Source organism: Neomonachus schauinslandi, chromosome 8 (genome assembly GCF_002201575.2).
Source record: "Neomonachus schauinslandi chromosome 8, ASM220157v2, whole genome shotgun sequence".
Lineage (NCBI taxonomy): Eukaryota > Metazoa > Chordata > Mammalia > Carnivora > Phocidae > Neomonachus > Neomonachus schauinslandi.
This window is the reverse complement of record NC_058410.1, coordinates 5,595,746-5,613,251: the sequence shown is the minus strand read 5'-3', so window position 1 is coordinate 5,613,251 and position 17,506 is coordinate 5,595,746. Positions and strand designations below refer to the sequence as shown.

The 17,506-nt window shown below is 43.4% G+C and overlaps 1 protein-coding gene across 1 annotated transcript in view; it reads left to right on the top strand.

Moving 5' to 3' along the window:
* The window catches only part of PACRG (parkin coregulated), a 523,314-nt gene extending 507,448 nt beyond the window's left edge, over positions 1-15,866 (top strand). Inside the window, exon 5 of the mRNA XM_021693419.1 lies at positions 15,705-15,866. Within this exon, the coding sequence (XP_021549094.1) occupies positions 15,705-15,865 (161 nt within the window). The 3' untranslated portion in view covers position 15,866. The remainder of the gene's footprint in view (positions 1-15,704) is intronic.
* The last annotated feature ends 1,640 nt before the right edge of the window (positions 15,867-17,506 follow it).

The following is a 17,506-nucleotide window of genomic DNA, read 5'->3' as shown; positions in this document are numbered from 1 at the left end:
TCCACGATCCCTCAGATTCTTTCAATTCCCAGGGTAGTGCTGCCTCCGGACACTTCAGAAGTAACAGGAATTTCTTCAGGCCGCCCTGCTGTCCTCTGAAACAGTGTCTATTGAATCAGTCAAAAAGAAATGAATGCCAGAATGTCTTGTGCCCTAGAAAATCTAACTGGAGAGATCTTGCCACTCCCTAGCTTCCCAGGATATTATGAGACTTTGTTTCTCTTATAAAAACTACCCAGTAGATAAACAGGCTAAAGAACAAATCACTCTCATGAGAAAAAAAAAAAAATGAAACCCACATAGCAAAAAAAAAAAAGAAAGAAAAAAATGTTAGCCCTCCTAAGTAGTGGGAAGAACACTAACTAAAGTAACATTGAATAACATTTCATGTACATTGAATCAACAAACAGAATTTTCATGATAGCATCCAGGGCTGTGGTGAACAAGTAAACTCAGATGTTGCCCGTAACATTCTAAATTGGCATAACCTTCCTGAAAATCAGTATATGTATACCAATGACTGCAAAAAACTGTGAACTGTGTTCACAGTCTTTGAAGCAGGAACCTGGCTTCTGAGAGTTGGTTCCAGGAAACAACAGAACTAAAGAAAGAGAGGGTGCACACCAAGATGTGTATTTATTGCATCATTCTTGAAAATTGTGAAAATCGGAAAGTAGACAATGTCCCTAACTAGAGGAGGATGGCTACATAATTTACACTCCCTCAACTCCGTAGCTGTTAAATAGTCATTAAAAAGTACAATTGTGTGTAATGTGTATCAATGTTGAAAAGAACGAATGTGATAAGTTGGTGGAAACGTGCACTCCGGTGACAATTTCTTCCAACCTCAAGGCCTTTCTCTGCGTTTGTGCTTTGCCACAGGGCGTCCTTCCCAGGCTGCTTGTTACAAGCCTATTTCTTCTCAGCATTCAGGTCTCAACTTAAATGTAACTTTCTCAGGAAACCTTCCTGGTCACCTGCCCAGACAGTCTCATCCCTCTCTGCCACGTTGGCTATTTGCATTCCTCGCTCGAACTTCTCACTCTGGGAAATGCTCTTGGTCGGTCATGGGTTTCTTGGCATACCTTCTGCCTCTTCCACCGGAATGTGAGCTCATATGTTGACCAATCTTGTTCTCCACTCACTACACAGTGCATCTTCTTGAAATCACAGAAGTTGGAAGACTGCCTCTGATTTTAAATTAGAACCTGATTCCTGGTGTCCTCTGTGAACTAACGGCCTCATTCCTCTTCGGTTCCAACTGGGAAGCCAGTTTGCAAACGGTGCTCAGAGCACGTGACAATAGTGTGTGACCACTGGGCAGGCTGTGCCGGGAAACAAAGAGCCCCTGCTCCGCCCCTGTGACAAGCACCTTCTCTCTCCCACTGCGCCCACAGGCACCCCTCCCACAGCCCAAGCCCATAGACATGGCAGGGGTAGCCAGCCTTACCAGTGCCCCTCCCCTCAGCGGAGGCCAGCCTACTCGGAAGGAGGGTAGGTGACGAATTTGCTGTCTTCCCAGAGGCCAGGAAGGTTGCCTGGCCTATGCTAGACCCCCTTGACTCCTGAAATCCCCACCACTAAAGCTGCTTCTTTGAACCAAATATCTCTATAAAAATATAAGGAGCCTAGATAGAAGGACCCACCATCCCATGGCAGATCTTTTAAGACCAAGAATGTAGGTCTTGTCCATAGAAGCCTGTAGAGGGGCAGTGTTCCTTAATAGACAGTATTTCCAAAAGACTGAAATTAAATGGAATGATTTACTTAGAGGCCTTGGGTGATGAAGGACAGAAGGATAATAGATCCCTGGTAAGAGGACCCTGGAGTAAATGAGGGCAAGAAATCCGTTGAGCCCTGAGTCCAGGTCTCTCCCTCCACCTCCTGGAGGTTTTTCCCTGTGCAGATCTAACATAGCCAGAACCATCTGGAATAGAAGTTACACATGTGTGCTTGTTTGCCAGGACATTTGCCCCAGTTTGTTCAGAAGCTCCGAGTCTACTTCGCTAAGGTCAAATTTGGGAGCCTGGCCAGGGACAGGGGCCATGAAGTCCACCACCATCCCAAGGGACCCAGGGCCACACTATGAAGAGTCTAGAAGAGGAGAGAGAGCTTTTTTGGCCAAAATAGCAACCCATGCAGTGATGGTGGTAGATGGGGTGATTTTAGCTAGAATAAGAAACAGGAGAGCAAGTGTCCTAAAGCCCCATGTCAGTCAGTACTCTTCCTGTGGGGACGAGCTATGAGCCCACACACTGCTCCATTTCTTCCTTTGGTGTCACCGTGTCTTCGCCAGCATAGCTTTCTCCTTGTGGTCGGCAATAGGCAAGGATCCCTTCTCACTCCACCCGCCTCCCCCAGCTACGTGCTTGATATAAAATGGCAATTATAACACAGTGTTGTTAGTACGTATTACGTGCCAATTAGTACCTCAAAACACAAAATAAGGAAATCCAAATATACGTTATTTTGCAAATATTAAGCAAATATAATGCTATGTAATTATGACCTAACTGTGGCTTGAGGCACAAGCATCAGGTTTGCGTTCCAAAACAAAACCCGCTTTGTCCTGTTGGCTTACTAGGACTGCATCTCACAGGGTCAGCCAGCAATCAAGGGAACTGGCTAATCATGAACCGTGCCCCTGACATTAGACAAATCAGGACTTCGTTGAAGCGAGAGAGAAAGAAACAGGGCCGCCAGCGCTCAGAAAGTCAAGCCTGAGCACCATTGGCAATAACCCATCTTTCCGCCACTCACTGAGGCACCAGCATATTGAACCGTCCCTGGAGGAGAAGAGAGCTTAGGAAACTCTGGAGAATAAGCTTAAGCCATAAATGGTTTGCTTAAAAAAATCCCACAACCAAGTATCTTGATCGAGACACAAGCAGGGTCCGAGGAACCAGTCTAGACTAGAAGGACAAACAACACCTGAGCAGGACCTGGGTTCCGGTGAGTCTGGGTGACAGTGAACTTGTGCTTCTGCATGACTTGAAGATAGCAGGACTCGGGTCTGCTCCTTCTCTGAGGCCTTAGAGTGAACCCATTTTATAAATGATAAAGCAAAAAGCTTCCTCCATGCTGTTCTGTGGGCTGTCCCTCCTGTCTTGCCCCAGTGGAAAGTTAAATTATGGACAGTCCACTGTTATCAGGTGCAGGGAGACTGACATCCTAGTGGCTACATTAATAACCATTGTGGAAATTTCTCAACAGCTTTTTAGTCATAAGGACATAACACAGGTCCTCTCATTTTATCTGGGCACCTGTCCTCGCAGGTAGGTATTACAGCTGCTTGGATCAGAGATTCAGTACCAGGCTGAGGTCCCATTGAGCCAGGATGCAAAGCTGTTTGTGTTCAACAAGCCCGGGTGCATTTCATTGTCCACCGGCCTCAACCCCTTGGGGATACTATTGTTTTACTTCACCATGCCTTTGTCTAGACTCACCTCCTCTTAAAATCCTGATTCAGAGGAAAGCAATTGTGTGCACTAAGCTGAGGAATCTTCCATGATAAAAATGTAACTCAGGCAAATACACATTCTTCATTCGAAAGTATTAGAAGTCAGCATATTTCGCCTACCAGCATTTCCAACAAGCTTTAGTCTCACTTCTCACACAAACCCGATTTTCATTCCCCACCCCCCGCCCCACAATTTAGATACCTTTTTTTCTTTTTAACTATGTGTCCAAAACTTTGATTGGGCTTTAGCAAAACCTTGAACATTTGTAAAAATTTTGTTGGGCAAGCTCAAGTATTTTCAGATGGCATTCTGTGTCAACATGCTTGGTGGCAAAGTGGATGTCTCTTGCCACATTTAACTCACCAGTGTAGAGGCTGATAAAAGTTGATAGTCATAGCTTTGGAAGATATTGCAAGGTTATTTTAAACTGGGACAGCCGTAAAAGGCTTGGAGTTTTTCACTGTGTCACTTATACGGCAGTTAAGTCAGCTCAGCCCAACAGATTGCTCTGATTTGTTCGTTTAATACATTGTTTTTGCATTATTCGGGCTCATTTGATGAGAAAAGTTCCCACTCCGTAAAATTTCCAGCTAATGCCTCGGAAATCTATTTGAATTTTGCACCCAATAATTCATTTTAGAATTTCCAAGGAGTAGGTAGTTAAGGCAAGCCGAGGTAAATCCTAGATAAGCAGGAAAGCATCTGATCAACATGTGTTTTCACTGTAAGCACCATTAGTGAGTTTATCTCCTTAATTATTTTCTGCAATAGGACAAAGAGTGCATCAAGGCCATGGAGGCCTTTTACCTTGTGGCTCCGTGCGTGCTGTGCAGGTTATCCATCTAAAACAATCTAACTAAACTTTGTCATGTTGGCGATCACCAGCATAGACCTACGTAGGCTTGAGTTCGGAATTCATTACATAGGTGCAAGTTCCAACAAAGGTAATTTGGGAAATATATCTCCCCATAGTTTACTGCATTTGCTGATAACATTTGGTAGAGATTTGAAATTTCTTTTTTTTCATTTTTGTGCCTCAATTACAAAAAAAAAAAAATTAGAGCTGAAAGTGGGTTGTATCATTAATGTTTCCTGCTAATGGAAAACTGTAATAACAGCTGTCGTTTTGGCTCATTTTAAAAAATTTTCAGTATCAGTCTAAAAGTAGTAAAATTATTTCCAATAGGTTTGCCTCACTCCTGAAAGCAGCAATCAATATTTCTCTTCCAATTAAAATCATGTATTTGGTTATCTCTGGAGCTGGTTGGAAATTACCGTGTGGACAAACAAGAAATTATATTAAACAAAATTTAGATATTAAATGAAAACACTATAAAAAGTGGGCATTTTCTCCATCTTGGAATAAACGCTGCTAATAAAGTGAATGGAATAATCTGATTTTTCATTTTGGGAAAAAATTTTCTCAAATTTGAGGGTGATCCAGATAAACCCCACTTTAAGTCTAGGAAGACTTTGGGAAAGAGATGAGGCTGTCTAACTATAGAGACCCTCCGTGCACTTAAACACATTTGATCAAACTTGTCTAAATTCACATAGACGCTATTTCCATGGATGGGAACTCACAAGCACGTAAATAGTGAATAAAGAATAAGCGTTAGGCAAATTTTTGGCACTACATTTAACATATAGTTTATTTAGAACTGAATTTGCTTATATTGAATCTGGCTTGGGTAAACCCACAAAGGAGTAATTTATTCATTCATTCCTTCCTTTTACAAATGTTCAGTTTGCATTTTATGCCAATGAACAAGGTTTATGCTATAAGTAGTATGACCTGTCCTTCAAGAGGTGGTAAAATGTAGGAAAACTAAGTAAACATCAAACACTTCCTAAGGGTTCCAAAGTGACATGGAAATAAGGAAGCTGGATGGATTGCCCGCTATGGCCCTAGGAATTCAGAAGAAGGAAAGATGACTGTGGAGTCAATTTCACAGAGGAAGGAAGTCAGAGCTAGCCTTGGAAAGGGTAAGGTCAGACTTACCAGGAGGGAGAGGGGAGCATACTGCTATGGGGAATTTCGAAGAGAGAAATGAAAATTGCATGCATTGGGGTTAGGAAGAAATCTGGTCTGTGTGGAGCAGGAGGTCTTGATGAGAAGGAGCAAAGTAGGAGATTGACCTCATGAGGAAGAGCAGAGTATAGAGGGCCCAGATGATGGGGAACTTGAATTTGACACATCATACGATGTGGACACAGATGTTGGTTGTGGTCAGGAGAGAACGCGTTAGGAAAGTTAATTTGCAGGCTAAGTAAGCAAGCAAGAGGAGGCCGTGGAAGATGGGAAGACAGAATAGACTACTAGCTACAACCCGGGGTGGCCCGGGTTTATGGAACAGACCCACCATGCACTACACATTGCAAACTGAATACAGCAAAGGGAGGAGTCAAAGATGGTGCTAATCTTCTGAGCCCAGACTCAGGGCTTGCGAGGCTAATGAAGTCAGCACTCACCTTGTGGGTCGATTTGAGAACCTCCACACAGCATTAGATTCCATCAAGGACTATTCAAGGATCATATGAAACAGTGTCCTGAAGGAACACTTAAAGCACGATGGGGACCTCGGACTTTGTTCCATAACTTCCCCAACTTCTGTGTCTTTGAATTGGCTTTTTTTTTTTTTTTAAGATATAGAAAGGTAGCTTCGAGATTCCTACTGTTTACCTCTTCACCCTCTTTTAAAAAAAAAGATTTTATTTATTTGACTGAGATTGAGAGTGTGTGTGTGAGAGAGAGCACAAGCAGGGGGAGCGGCAGGCAGAGGGAGAGGGAGAAGCAGAGCTGAGCAAAGAGCCTGATGCAGGACTTGATCCCAGGACCCTGGGATCATGACCTGAGTCGAAGGCAGATGCTTAACTGACTGAGCCACCCAGGCACCCTAAGAGAGGTTACTTTTGGGGTCTAGGAACACTCAATAATTCTTCCATATAAATTAAAGGTAATTGCTTCTTTGATTTATGTTACTTTGGCTTACAAAAGATTTCATAGAAATACCTTACTTTCAAAGAACAGGGGAGACCAGTAAATCATAAATGCTCATAAAGATGGGGGTATGGAATGTGAAATTAATCCTAGAATTTTCCCCTATTCGTCACGTATTGTATGGCACTGAAAAAAAAAAGTCCTTGAAATCGGCCAGCCCTGATTTTTGTCTTTCTGCACATCTCTGTGAAGGATGTCATTATTTCAATCACTTATGATAAAGTAAAGATAGCATAATAGTCCATATCATAAAAAGGTGGCTAAGATGAGCAGTTTGCTGCCCCGTGAAACACGAATGCATTGGTTGCACAAGTCCAATATCTGCCCCCCCACCCTACATTTATTCCCCTAGACCCTCTCCCCCGATGGCGTTCCTCCTCTACGGGCTTGAAATTCTTCTACAGCTAGAAAGGCAGAGCTTCTGCTACCTTACGCCCTCCCTGTGTTGATGTAGGATGCTGACACCTCTCTTTCTGGGTCTTCCTATCATCCTTCTTGTTGCAATCCAGCAGACACCTGCCACGACTTCTCTGTTTCTGTCTGCAGGATCACCCGCTGTTTCTGTTGCTCTGTTGACCTATTTCACTTCCCTAAGCTGAGTTTGCTTGTCTATGGAGGGGAGTCAATAATAGTAGCTAGCTCCTTGGGCTAGTCTTTGTTTTAAGTGACATTATGTTATCATTACTGTTATTATTATTACTCCACCATGAGATAGGCCAGCGAGAAATAGATTTAGGACAGAGCTGGACATAGAACTCTCTGCTCCTTTTTAGAAGCAGTCTGCTCATTGAATCCTGTTGGCCAACGAGAAAAGAGCTACACTTTCACTTCAAAAGCTTGAATCCAGTTTAATTCAATGACCACTGCACCTATTGTTAAAATCATCCTGTAGAGGGATAAATTGGTCAACCCACCTATTTTTTTCAGTATAACTTCCAGGTTAAAATAGCCATTAATCAGAGATGAACCTAACTTGCTTTTTTGTAATCTTGATCAAATCACTATCAATTGAATATATATATATAAAAAAATCAACCCATACATTTGGTCTTTAGTCTAAGAAGTCAAAATCTATATAGACTTATTGAAATAGCAGAATGGAATCGCTTTTCACAGTGTGTCAACAAATAATTTGACTTTTTGACAGTGTTTTCTTTCTTAACTAGAATGATATAACCATTAGGCCTTTCAGGTTTTCTTAGAATTTGATTTGAAAGATGAATTTGATGCTTTAAGATTTGTGATTTACTTTGAAGAATTATACATTTGCTTTATGATCATCTTTTCAGTTGAAATACAATGCATCTCTTGAAGAACCATCATTTCCAAAAAGCATGTTCCAAGTTATATTGTGATCTTACAAAACGTAATGTTAGGATGGTAGGAACCAGAGATCACCCAAAGTTCAATCCCTTCTTTGTACGGGGGAGGTAACTGAGGTTCAGAGAAATTAAGCAACCTGTCCAGAGTGAAGCATCTAGTGAGTTATTGAACATTGAAGCTGCTAAGTTGTTGAAAAACTATATTACAAGTCATTTGCCTTGATATCCAATGTTATTTTTACTGAGCCAGTACATTCTAATGTCATAACTATTAATATTTATATAGAAATACATCTAATTTGCAGTTGGGGAATGGCGATTGTTTAGAAATTTTCATTGTCTCTCTGAAGGAGAATTTTAATATTTAATTGACATTTGGGCCAAGATCCATGATATCTTCAATTTCACAAGTGATCAGTGGCCCCATTCAGAAGATGAAAACCCTTCCTTGAGCTTTTGAAACTGTGTTGGCTTAGTAGCCTCTTGCTTTAGTCATCCAGCCCCTGTGTCAAAAGAGAGGAAGAGAGAGAGACATCCAGCTGGGAATCGAGGTCTTGCTTCAAAGCTTTTATCTTCAGAGGAAAGAAATCTTGTGAATTTCATTAATGTCAACAAGATCTGAGAAGATTTGAAGTATTTAAGCCCTTGGGCATCTCCAGCATGCCAAATGCTATGGTTATTATAAGTTATTGATTGCAAAAGCATTGCAACTTTGATTGACACCCCCATGAATGAACACTTTGGAAATATCCATTGTACAGTCATACTTGAGGGTATGTTGCAAACCGTCACTTTCTAAGAAGATAAGAAGTCAACAAGGAAGTGGTGACTAAGCTTAAGCCAAACATGGAAACACCTGGAATTCCGAATGGGGTGACATACGTTATGGTGAAGAAAAAAAAAAGATCAGTTCCCTCAAAGTACCATAGCAAAGCTAAGAAAGAAAACAAAAGAAGCATTGGTTTAGGATTCTAAAAGCAGATGACCCTCAAAACATCCCCCCAAAAGTGTCCTTCTCTCAGTGTAGAAAAATGAATTGAGTTATAGGATTTTCTTTCTGCTTCACTTTCTCCTCTATTCCCTCATCTCCAAAAAGGATCAGACTGGAATTCACAATTGTTTCCACAGTACTTTTCCAAACTCTATGGGAGAAAGCCCTTTTATTCCAAAACAGGGAACTGTTTCTCTACAGTAAATTGGGTCCAAGCTAACCAAATAGAGAGATATTTCGAGTAAAACAAATATTGACGATTTAAGCTAGGTCTTGAAAGTGAAAATTTCTTAAAAAGTAAGATATATCTTTTGTTTCTCTTTTCTTCCTTTCTTAGATTAAAAAGAAAAAATTCAAAAGCAACCCTTCTTAACCATTTCATCAGTATTATGAGATATCATTTCAATGACATCTTTGATAAGAGTTATCTTTTTAATAAATCTCGTTTGGAAAATGTTAGTTTTATTCTACTGAAGCTGACATCTGTTTAAATACCAGTTAAGTGTGCCCAGGGAATTCCTGTTTGGGTCATCTCAATCTTGTAATTGCTAAATCCTTTACACCCAAAGGAAAAATTTGTTCGGAATCATCCAACAGAAAATCTGTGATGGTTCAATGTGATCAAGAAACATCCTGTAATAGTAATAATAATACTGGCCGTAGGTTCCACCTGCACATATCTGCCGCAAGCTGAACCCAGGCCTCAAGGGTTCACTTCCGAGCTCCGCAGCGATGACGTCACTGACACCCAGCCCGAAGGAATGCAGCTTTGCTGTGAGGGTGGCCGCGCAGCTTACAGGTCCTGACAGGGCGAACGCCTCACGCCAGGTCTTTAGAGCTCCTGAAATTGCTCAGTGCAGCATTTGAGAAACCAGAAAGTGCCTTTTCTGATCCAGAAAGAAACGATTTGGTTTCTTCTGTTAGCACTTTTTTTTTTTTTTTAATTTCACTCAGTGTTGCCTCAGGGACCTGGTCCAGCCCCGGTGGGCCATACACTGTAGGACCAGAGTCCTCGATGCCCACTCAGCTCACCAGCCATTTCGCCTGGGGAACAGGTGCGACAAATGTGCCCTCTGCAAGTCGCTTTATATCAACGGATGCTCTCGCACTGAGAACCGCTTCGGGCTGGACGTGGCCTGGATTCACGTTCAAATACGGTGTCTGCAAAGTGGCCACGCTCGACAACGCCTTAGACCCCACACTTGCTTGGCCAGAGGAGGGTGTAGCCAGACCATGATGCGTCAGTAGCAGTTTCTTTCAAAGCCCCGGTTTTAGGGCTGTAATTTAGCCCGAGGTGCGCTGCGAGCTCGGCTCGCCCAGCTCACTGTCTGGTGCGGTCAGCGGCGGCAGTGAATGCGGCTGTCAGGTTAATCGTCCTTTTGTCTGAGAAATGTGCTGATTTCTCCAGTTGTTCAAGGTGCTGTCGTCCCCGGGCGAGGCGACACGAACCGCTGTGATTGTTGAGCGTGAGGAGTTAACATCACAAAGTCGCAGCTTCCAAAAGTCAGTATTGAGCATAAAGTGACAACAGTCTGGACGGCATTTGAACCCCTCTCATCATCTCCCGATCCGCTCACGTGCTCTTTAACGGAGTTTCCCAAGCCAGCGTTTTCTCTCCGAGTGTGTGGTTCATTGGCTTCTGAAAGCACTCAGGTGTCTCCCGCGGGGGGCCTGCTCTGCCCTCGGGGGCCAAGGTGCCGCTCCAGCCAGGACATCCGCCAAGCCCACAGAAGCGTTTCCCTTCTGGAAATTGTGCCTGGCCATCTTCCTAGTCATACCCAGGAAGTACAGGTCGAGTTTATAAATTATTTCATCTGTTGGTATCACATAAATACTTGAGGCGTGTGGAATAAGCCACCCCAGATAAGCAGTTATGGGTTTTATATTTCCGATGCCTTAAATAGTGCTTTCGCTTCCAAATAACACCTTTGTGTAGTACTGTTCACATGAGAGTATCTCCACATTTAACATTAAAGAGTTTTTAGCCAAAACTGTTAAGAGTCAGAAAAAGCCAAATTGGAATGTAACTGCTTGAGCCTCGCTGTGGCCGTCCACGTCTCTAAGGTAGGAAGTCTGGGGCATCTGACGGAAACACACAGATAAGGGTGCTCTCAGGACACAGGTCGCCGAGACAAGACAAGCAGCAAGGGGCATGGCTGTGACACTGAGGGTCTGTGAGGCCAGGGTGCATGAGTCCGTACTGTCTTCCAGGGTGCCTGTTTGTGATCAAGGCATTCTACAAGAGGGTGCTCAGAGGTCCCCAGGCAGGTGATCAGCTCTCCCAAAGACAAGAGCCAGTTCTTCCTGGATCTCATTACCCTGCGGTGCCTAGTAGAGTGCTCGGTCTACAGAGGGCATCACATCGTAATGACTGCTGGTGGTGCCGGGACCAACCTCAGCTGACGTGGGAAGGCCTTGCTCCGGCCAACAAAAGTGTCCCCTTTTTTTCTGGCTTTGCTTCCCTTGCCTCCTTTCCCCCCCTTCCTGTAATCACGCTAACTTGAGGGAAAGAATGCAGCTTCTACATGGTTTAGAAATCACAAAAGTGCTAAGAGAATATGTCATCAGAATCCTACGTGATGCGTATCTGCTGCGGTCCATGTCCGCTACATGGCAGATATCTGGGTGAAATGCAGATATGTCTCACCTCAGATATGAGGTGGCCCTTGGTGACAAGGTGTGACCATAGTCACGTCTCAGACAAGCTGAGTTCGTCACCGGGAGCATGCTGGTGCAAGATGCAAGACGGGGATCCATATATCCCAGTTCTGACCAATATGGCTCCTGGAAAGAGAAAGCATCCAGATCAGGGCAGTTTAAAGAGGGGTATATAGAAAAAAAAAAAGTATGCATGTGAGGAAACATATTGCCTACATCATCAACCACTTCAGCATGCAGATTAATAAATGCACTTACGAGGGTACCTAACCAGGCGCAACTTTCAATCACTACCTGTATGCCTCCTGCATGAAAGAATCTCCAAGAAGAGAAGCTGCACCCTGCTCTGCTTGCCTATTATCCTTTAGAAAAGCAATCTGGCTTACACCTTTGTTATAGTCCGATTTGTTTGGTTATAAATAAAACATATCTTTTCCATCATCGATGTATCTTTCCAGCTGCTGGACATAAAACAGATTCCTAGCTTCCTAAATAGAAATGTCATCTTCTTAATCAGAATTGACGATTGTAAATAACATCTGGGTTTTGTTTTTTTTTTAAGTGCCCTATTCTTACAAGTCTCCTTTCCAACAGCTTCACATGTGTTGAAAATGGTGAGCTCCAGTTTAGATTTTCAAAGAAACTGGCAATATAGCTGTTTGGAAATGGAGACCATATTGCTCACCTGCCTCTCAGCATGGTTTGACACTAAACTGTGCCCTGTCATCGTAAAAGCATGCCGAATAAGGGATGAGTTCCTTTTTGGTCTTTTTTCTGCCCCAGTGATATACATTCTGCAACCACAAAATATGCCAACTCCAACTCACTTTTTGAATAAGCAACTTCTGTTCTGTTCTCTTTTATCATTTGGGTTTATACACTGTTGAGAAACAAAAAAGCTACATAGTTTACTTACTCCTACAGTTAAATATTTTTTAAAAAGTAAGAATAGGTTATTATTGAAATAAAGTGTTGCTTGTCATTGTAGCCTTCTGGAAGGCAGTGGGAAAAACAGGGTGTGTTAAGCTTTCCATTGTGTGCAGACTTTCCAACCCCCTCTGCCTCCATCAGGAAAATATGTCTGTCCCGTGATCTATTCAGTTCTTGACCTTTTGACCAATATGCCAACAAAAGATGCCATTTATTAGTGATTAATTTACGTATTGTTGCCATAAGGAACTAGACCAAGGCTGTCACCACTCAGCACCATCACCAATTGTATTTGCCATGTGTCCTCCAGGGGTTTGTGCAATGGGCTTACAGCTCATGCCACCTTCTCCCTAAGTCCACCTCTTTCATGGCCAGGAGGAGTGTATCAGGAATGTCATCTTGGAAAAAGAGGCACAGAAAGATCAGTCAAAGACCCCTGCTGGACATTCGTCCCCATTCTGATTGGAATTCTGGGAAGCAGAAGCTGTTCCTAACAGATGCGTTCTCTGATATTGATCACCCTCATCACACATGATCTGTCTCTGACCCTCCTGCCCCTTTTTCTGACTGTCTTTCCTGCCTTCTTTGGACTTTCTTCCTTAAGATCTTTTCTTTACACCTGTAACAAATATCAATGACCCCCTCCAACACACACACACACACGCACACACACGCACATGGGCGTGAGCTTCCTTCTTCTCTCTTAATTCAACTCAAAGACCTTCTTTTCTTGGAAAGTTCCCCCAAGTGGATTAATACCACATTGTCTTCCCTAGTGGGCAATTCTGACTGCAGGGATTCTCTCCTCCCATCACCATGTAAATCTAAAGGGGAAAAAAATAGGCCTGTTACTTTAAGTGTGCATTTGTCTACATTTTTGTTTTTAAAAAGTTTATCTTTTGCTCAAAAGCAATAGGGTAAAAATATTTTTTCAAACATCTTATCTCTTATTTATTCTATAGTAACTTATATTTGGTTCTTTAGGATGATCAACTACCCTGTACATCAAACTTTAACTTAAATCGAGCTTTCTTTTTTTTTTTCTGGTTTGTAAGTAATTATTTTTTTATTTTTTTATTAACATACACTGTATTATTTGTTTCAGGGGTACAGGTCTGTGATTCATCAGTCTTACACAATTCACAGCGCTCACCATAGTACATACCTTCCCCAATGTCCGTCACCCAGTTACCCCATCCCTCCCACCCCCCTCCACTCCCGCAACCCTCAACTTGTTTCCTGAGATTAAGAGTCTCTTAGGGTTTGTCTCCCTCTCCGGTTTTGTCTTGTTTCATTTTTCCCTCCCTTCCCCTATGATCCTCTGTCTTGTTTCTCAAATTCCTCATATCAGGGAGATCATATGATACTTGTCTTTCTCTGATTGACTTATTTCGCTTAGCATAATACCCTCTAGTTCCATTCATGTCATTGCAAATGGCAAGATTTCATTTTTTGATGGCTGCATAATATTCCATTGTATATATATATATATATATATATATATACCACAACTTCTTCATCCATTCATCTGTTGATGGACATCTTGGCTCTTTCCATAGTTTGGCTATCGTGGACATTGCTGCTATAAACATTGGGGTGCATGTGCCCCTTCATATCCCTACATTAAATCGAGCTTTCTATGCTATCACAGAAATGCTTCCATCATGAGTAAGAAAAGCCCACCTAATTGGGGTGCCTGGGTGGCTCAGTTGGTTAAGCGTCGACTCTTGGTTTCAGCTCAGGTCATGATCTCAGGGCTGTGAGATTGAGCCCTGCATCAGGCTCTGCGCTGGGCATGGAACCTACTTAAGATTCTCTTTCTCCCTCTCCCTCTGCCCCTCCCCCCACCTCACGCTCTCTCGCGCAAGCGCACGCACTCTCTCTCTCTAGGAAAAAAAAAAAGAAAACCCCACCTAATGACTTTGCATTATAAGATCATTTGTTACAAAAAATTAATATATACCTTAGCTTTTTGACTCATAATTTCACTTTCTGAAAATTAGTGATATTTCTGCCTGCCTTCAGACCAGCTGAAAGAAACTAACCAGGAGAGCAATTCCCATTTTCCTTATGTTACAGAAGACAGTGATATTTCTCTAATAAGTTTCTGGAAAAATCGAGCAAAAGAACTGCTTATCTCTGCCATGTGGGGCTGCAATTGTTACTTTTAATACTGGTCTGAACCATTACTCAGTCTTTTCTTAAGTGTCCCAAATAACTGAGGAAAAAATTTTGAAATACCATTTTTCCCTCTATAATTTTCATATTCAAGCAAAATCAACATTTTGGAGCCATACTTGAAATATGGATAGAATAAGGACTTTTATCTGCAGCTCCCAGCCCTGTGCGGCCACGGCCCAAGCCCATCCGCTGCACCTCACTTCAGCAGAGATAAGATGGGGTGAGGGCAGCAACTCGGCAGAGGCCTAATAATGCCCCGCTTACTGGGAGCACAGGTGTGGCCGAAGCCCTTGGAAATCTGTGAGTGAAGTGCAGCATGAGTGTGTGTCAAAGACAGCTATTGGGGGAAACCTCTCAGGACCTCCATCCTCTGGCTGGAAGCCAAGGGTCTCTGTTTTAGTCAGACTCCCCCCCCGACCTGGGTAGGGTAATTCTTGCAGACATCGTACAGGTTGGGCGCAATCAGATATTTCTCATCCAAATGGTCTGAGTTGGAGGGCCGATCCTGGGAGTCCCTTCCCTCATAGAACCTGAGGGGAAGCTGCAGAGGCCCCTTCAAGGCTCTTCGAGGCCTGGCCTTGGCTGGGTCCCTGTGAAACCATAACTCATAGCTCTTGTCCTGCTCAGTGATGAGCAAGAACAGCCACAGCAGGAAAGGCGGTTTCCTCCTAGCCCACCCACACCTGGGGTGATGGAAATCATTGCAGATGAGTGACACTTGGAGAAGGAGCAGATAAAACATCACCAAAGGCACAGGGACGGGCTCAGCCTCTCCTCCGCAAGTGTATCCGTTCAAACCGTGTGGGGCCAACACCCTGATGAGAGACCGTTCTTTTGTCGGGACTTTGAAGAACTCAGGGTCCAAGAGAACACTCTTTATCGCTGTCAGACTTGAGATTTGTGATCTGTCGTGTAACTGTGATCACCCCACTTAGGTTTAGTCTGCTGTTTCTTTAGTTCAGAGGAGTTTTCATCAGCTCAAGTGTGGGGCTTTGTATTTTTATAGAGTTGTTAGCGCTCCTAAAACTCTGCAAGATCACCTAGAACGTGTTGCATGCTTGCATCTCTTAACAAGCATTCGGAGAAAATGCCTAGATGGATGTGTAGGGCTTTTTGGAGAAAACGGCACAATAACGGGGCTCTTTGTGTGTTTGAACCAGTGAACTCGGGAGACGGCATCGACTACAGCCAGCAGAAGAGGGAGAACATCGGCGACCTGATCCAGGAGACGCTGGAAGCGTTGGAGCGCTACGGCGGGGAGGACGCGTTCATCAACATCAAGTACATGGTCCCCACCTACGAGTCGTGCGTGCTCAACTAGCGGCCGGGCGGCTGGGGTGGCGCGGGCTCCCCTCCCGGTCCCGCGCTCCCGTCATCCATCTCTGCTGCTTTCGGCATCTCATTCCTGGTGACTTCTACAGCTTTCTTTTCTACAGCTGCTAAAATAGTGGCTTATGGGCCATTGGACCGTTAGCCCTATTGAGAGCAAGGCTTTCCAATACATAAATAGTGCCTGTTTCTTAGATTACAATAGCGTACTGTGCTTATTTGTTCTCAAAGAAGAATTGCTTCTTTATACAGCTCGGACAGAAGCAGGAGTCCGAGTTAAACCTTCAGTTGTATAGACAATAAAACTATAATTTTCATGTGCAATTCAGCAATTGCTGTTCTGTGTCTGCCTGCCCCGAGGGTGATGTCAGAGGTTGTAAGGAAGAGTTTATGCTGACTGCGTAATAGGTGTTTGTCATGGAAGAGAAACCCTTGTTCCGCAGCACTTCTCCAGCAGCTGGCCAGAACTCTGTGCTTTGACATTCAATAAAACTGTTGAATCTCTATTCCAGTTGCAGAAGGACAGTTTTGTGGCCTCTTATGAACCTCAGCTACCAACGTAATGAATGCTTCCAGCCCACTAGTCATCTGGGCTTGCGGGGCTTTCCAGTGCATGTTTGGGGGGGCTGGGGGTCGGGGGTGTGAAATGCAGCATGCAAACACGATAAAAAATGCTAGCGTGAATGCTTGTCCCTTCGCGTTATTACCCACCGCGTCTGAGGACCTGGTGTGTTCTTGACAAGATGTCACCCAGCAGTTTGCTCAGGGCTTTCGATCATTTTCGAGAATAACTTATATGCATCTTAACGATTCTTTGGCAATTCTCCTTTCCTTTGCCTCCTCTCAACGAGGTGGATGGGTTCTCCTCTCTGTAGGTCTGAGGCAGTATTTTGGAATTTTATTCTAACAAAAAAAAAAAGACTAAGAACATGTACTTTTTCATCCAACTGAGAAAGAAAAAAAAGGTGCCCAAAGAGAAGCCCAACCATAAGGCAGCCCCGACAATGACTTCTTAGGCATGCCGGGTGCTGAGCTCGGGGCATTTGAAACTCAGCCCAGAAAACTTCATAAAGACGGAACACCGACTTCGCACACCTGAGAAATGCTGTAACTGCCCAGAAATGCATAGCCTAAAGTATCTCATTGTGTAGCAAAGTGCGGTTTCTGCACAAAAGTGAAGACGCAGAATGTATTCCACATGCACCGAGCGTTGGCCTCGAGGTTACCATCACTAATTATTTAAGACTCAAGTTTCCAAAGGCAAACACCAAATTTGAAAACTGGTTCATAATTCGTCTTTCTTGATGACTGGCTCAGCATACGAAATCTAGTATCTAAGTAGCTACCACCACCTAGTTTCTGTAAGCATTTTTTAGGATAAACAGAGATGCATGACTATGTAAAACAAAGTGGCTTTCCTGTATATTTTGAAAAGGCATAGTTAGAAGCAGACACTGACAGGTTAAGGCACGTTTTTCTCCAAACTGCAATGTTCACTTACACCCATTAGCTCTTGTCTTGGCATCACTGATGAATTTGAAGGGACACCCAAATCCATGAGACTGTCAGAAAGATGGTGACTTGTTGGGGCCTTGGAAAGTTCTACTCAAAATCTCCTGCCTTGTCTTGTTAG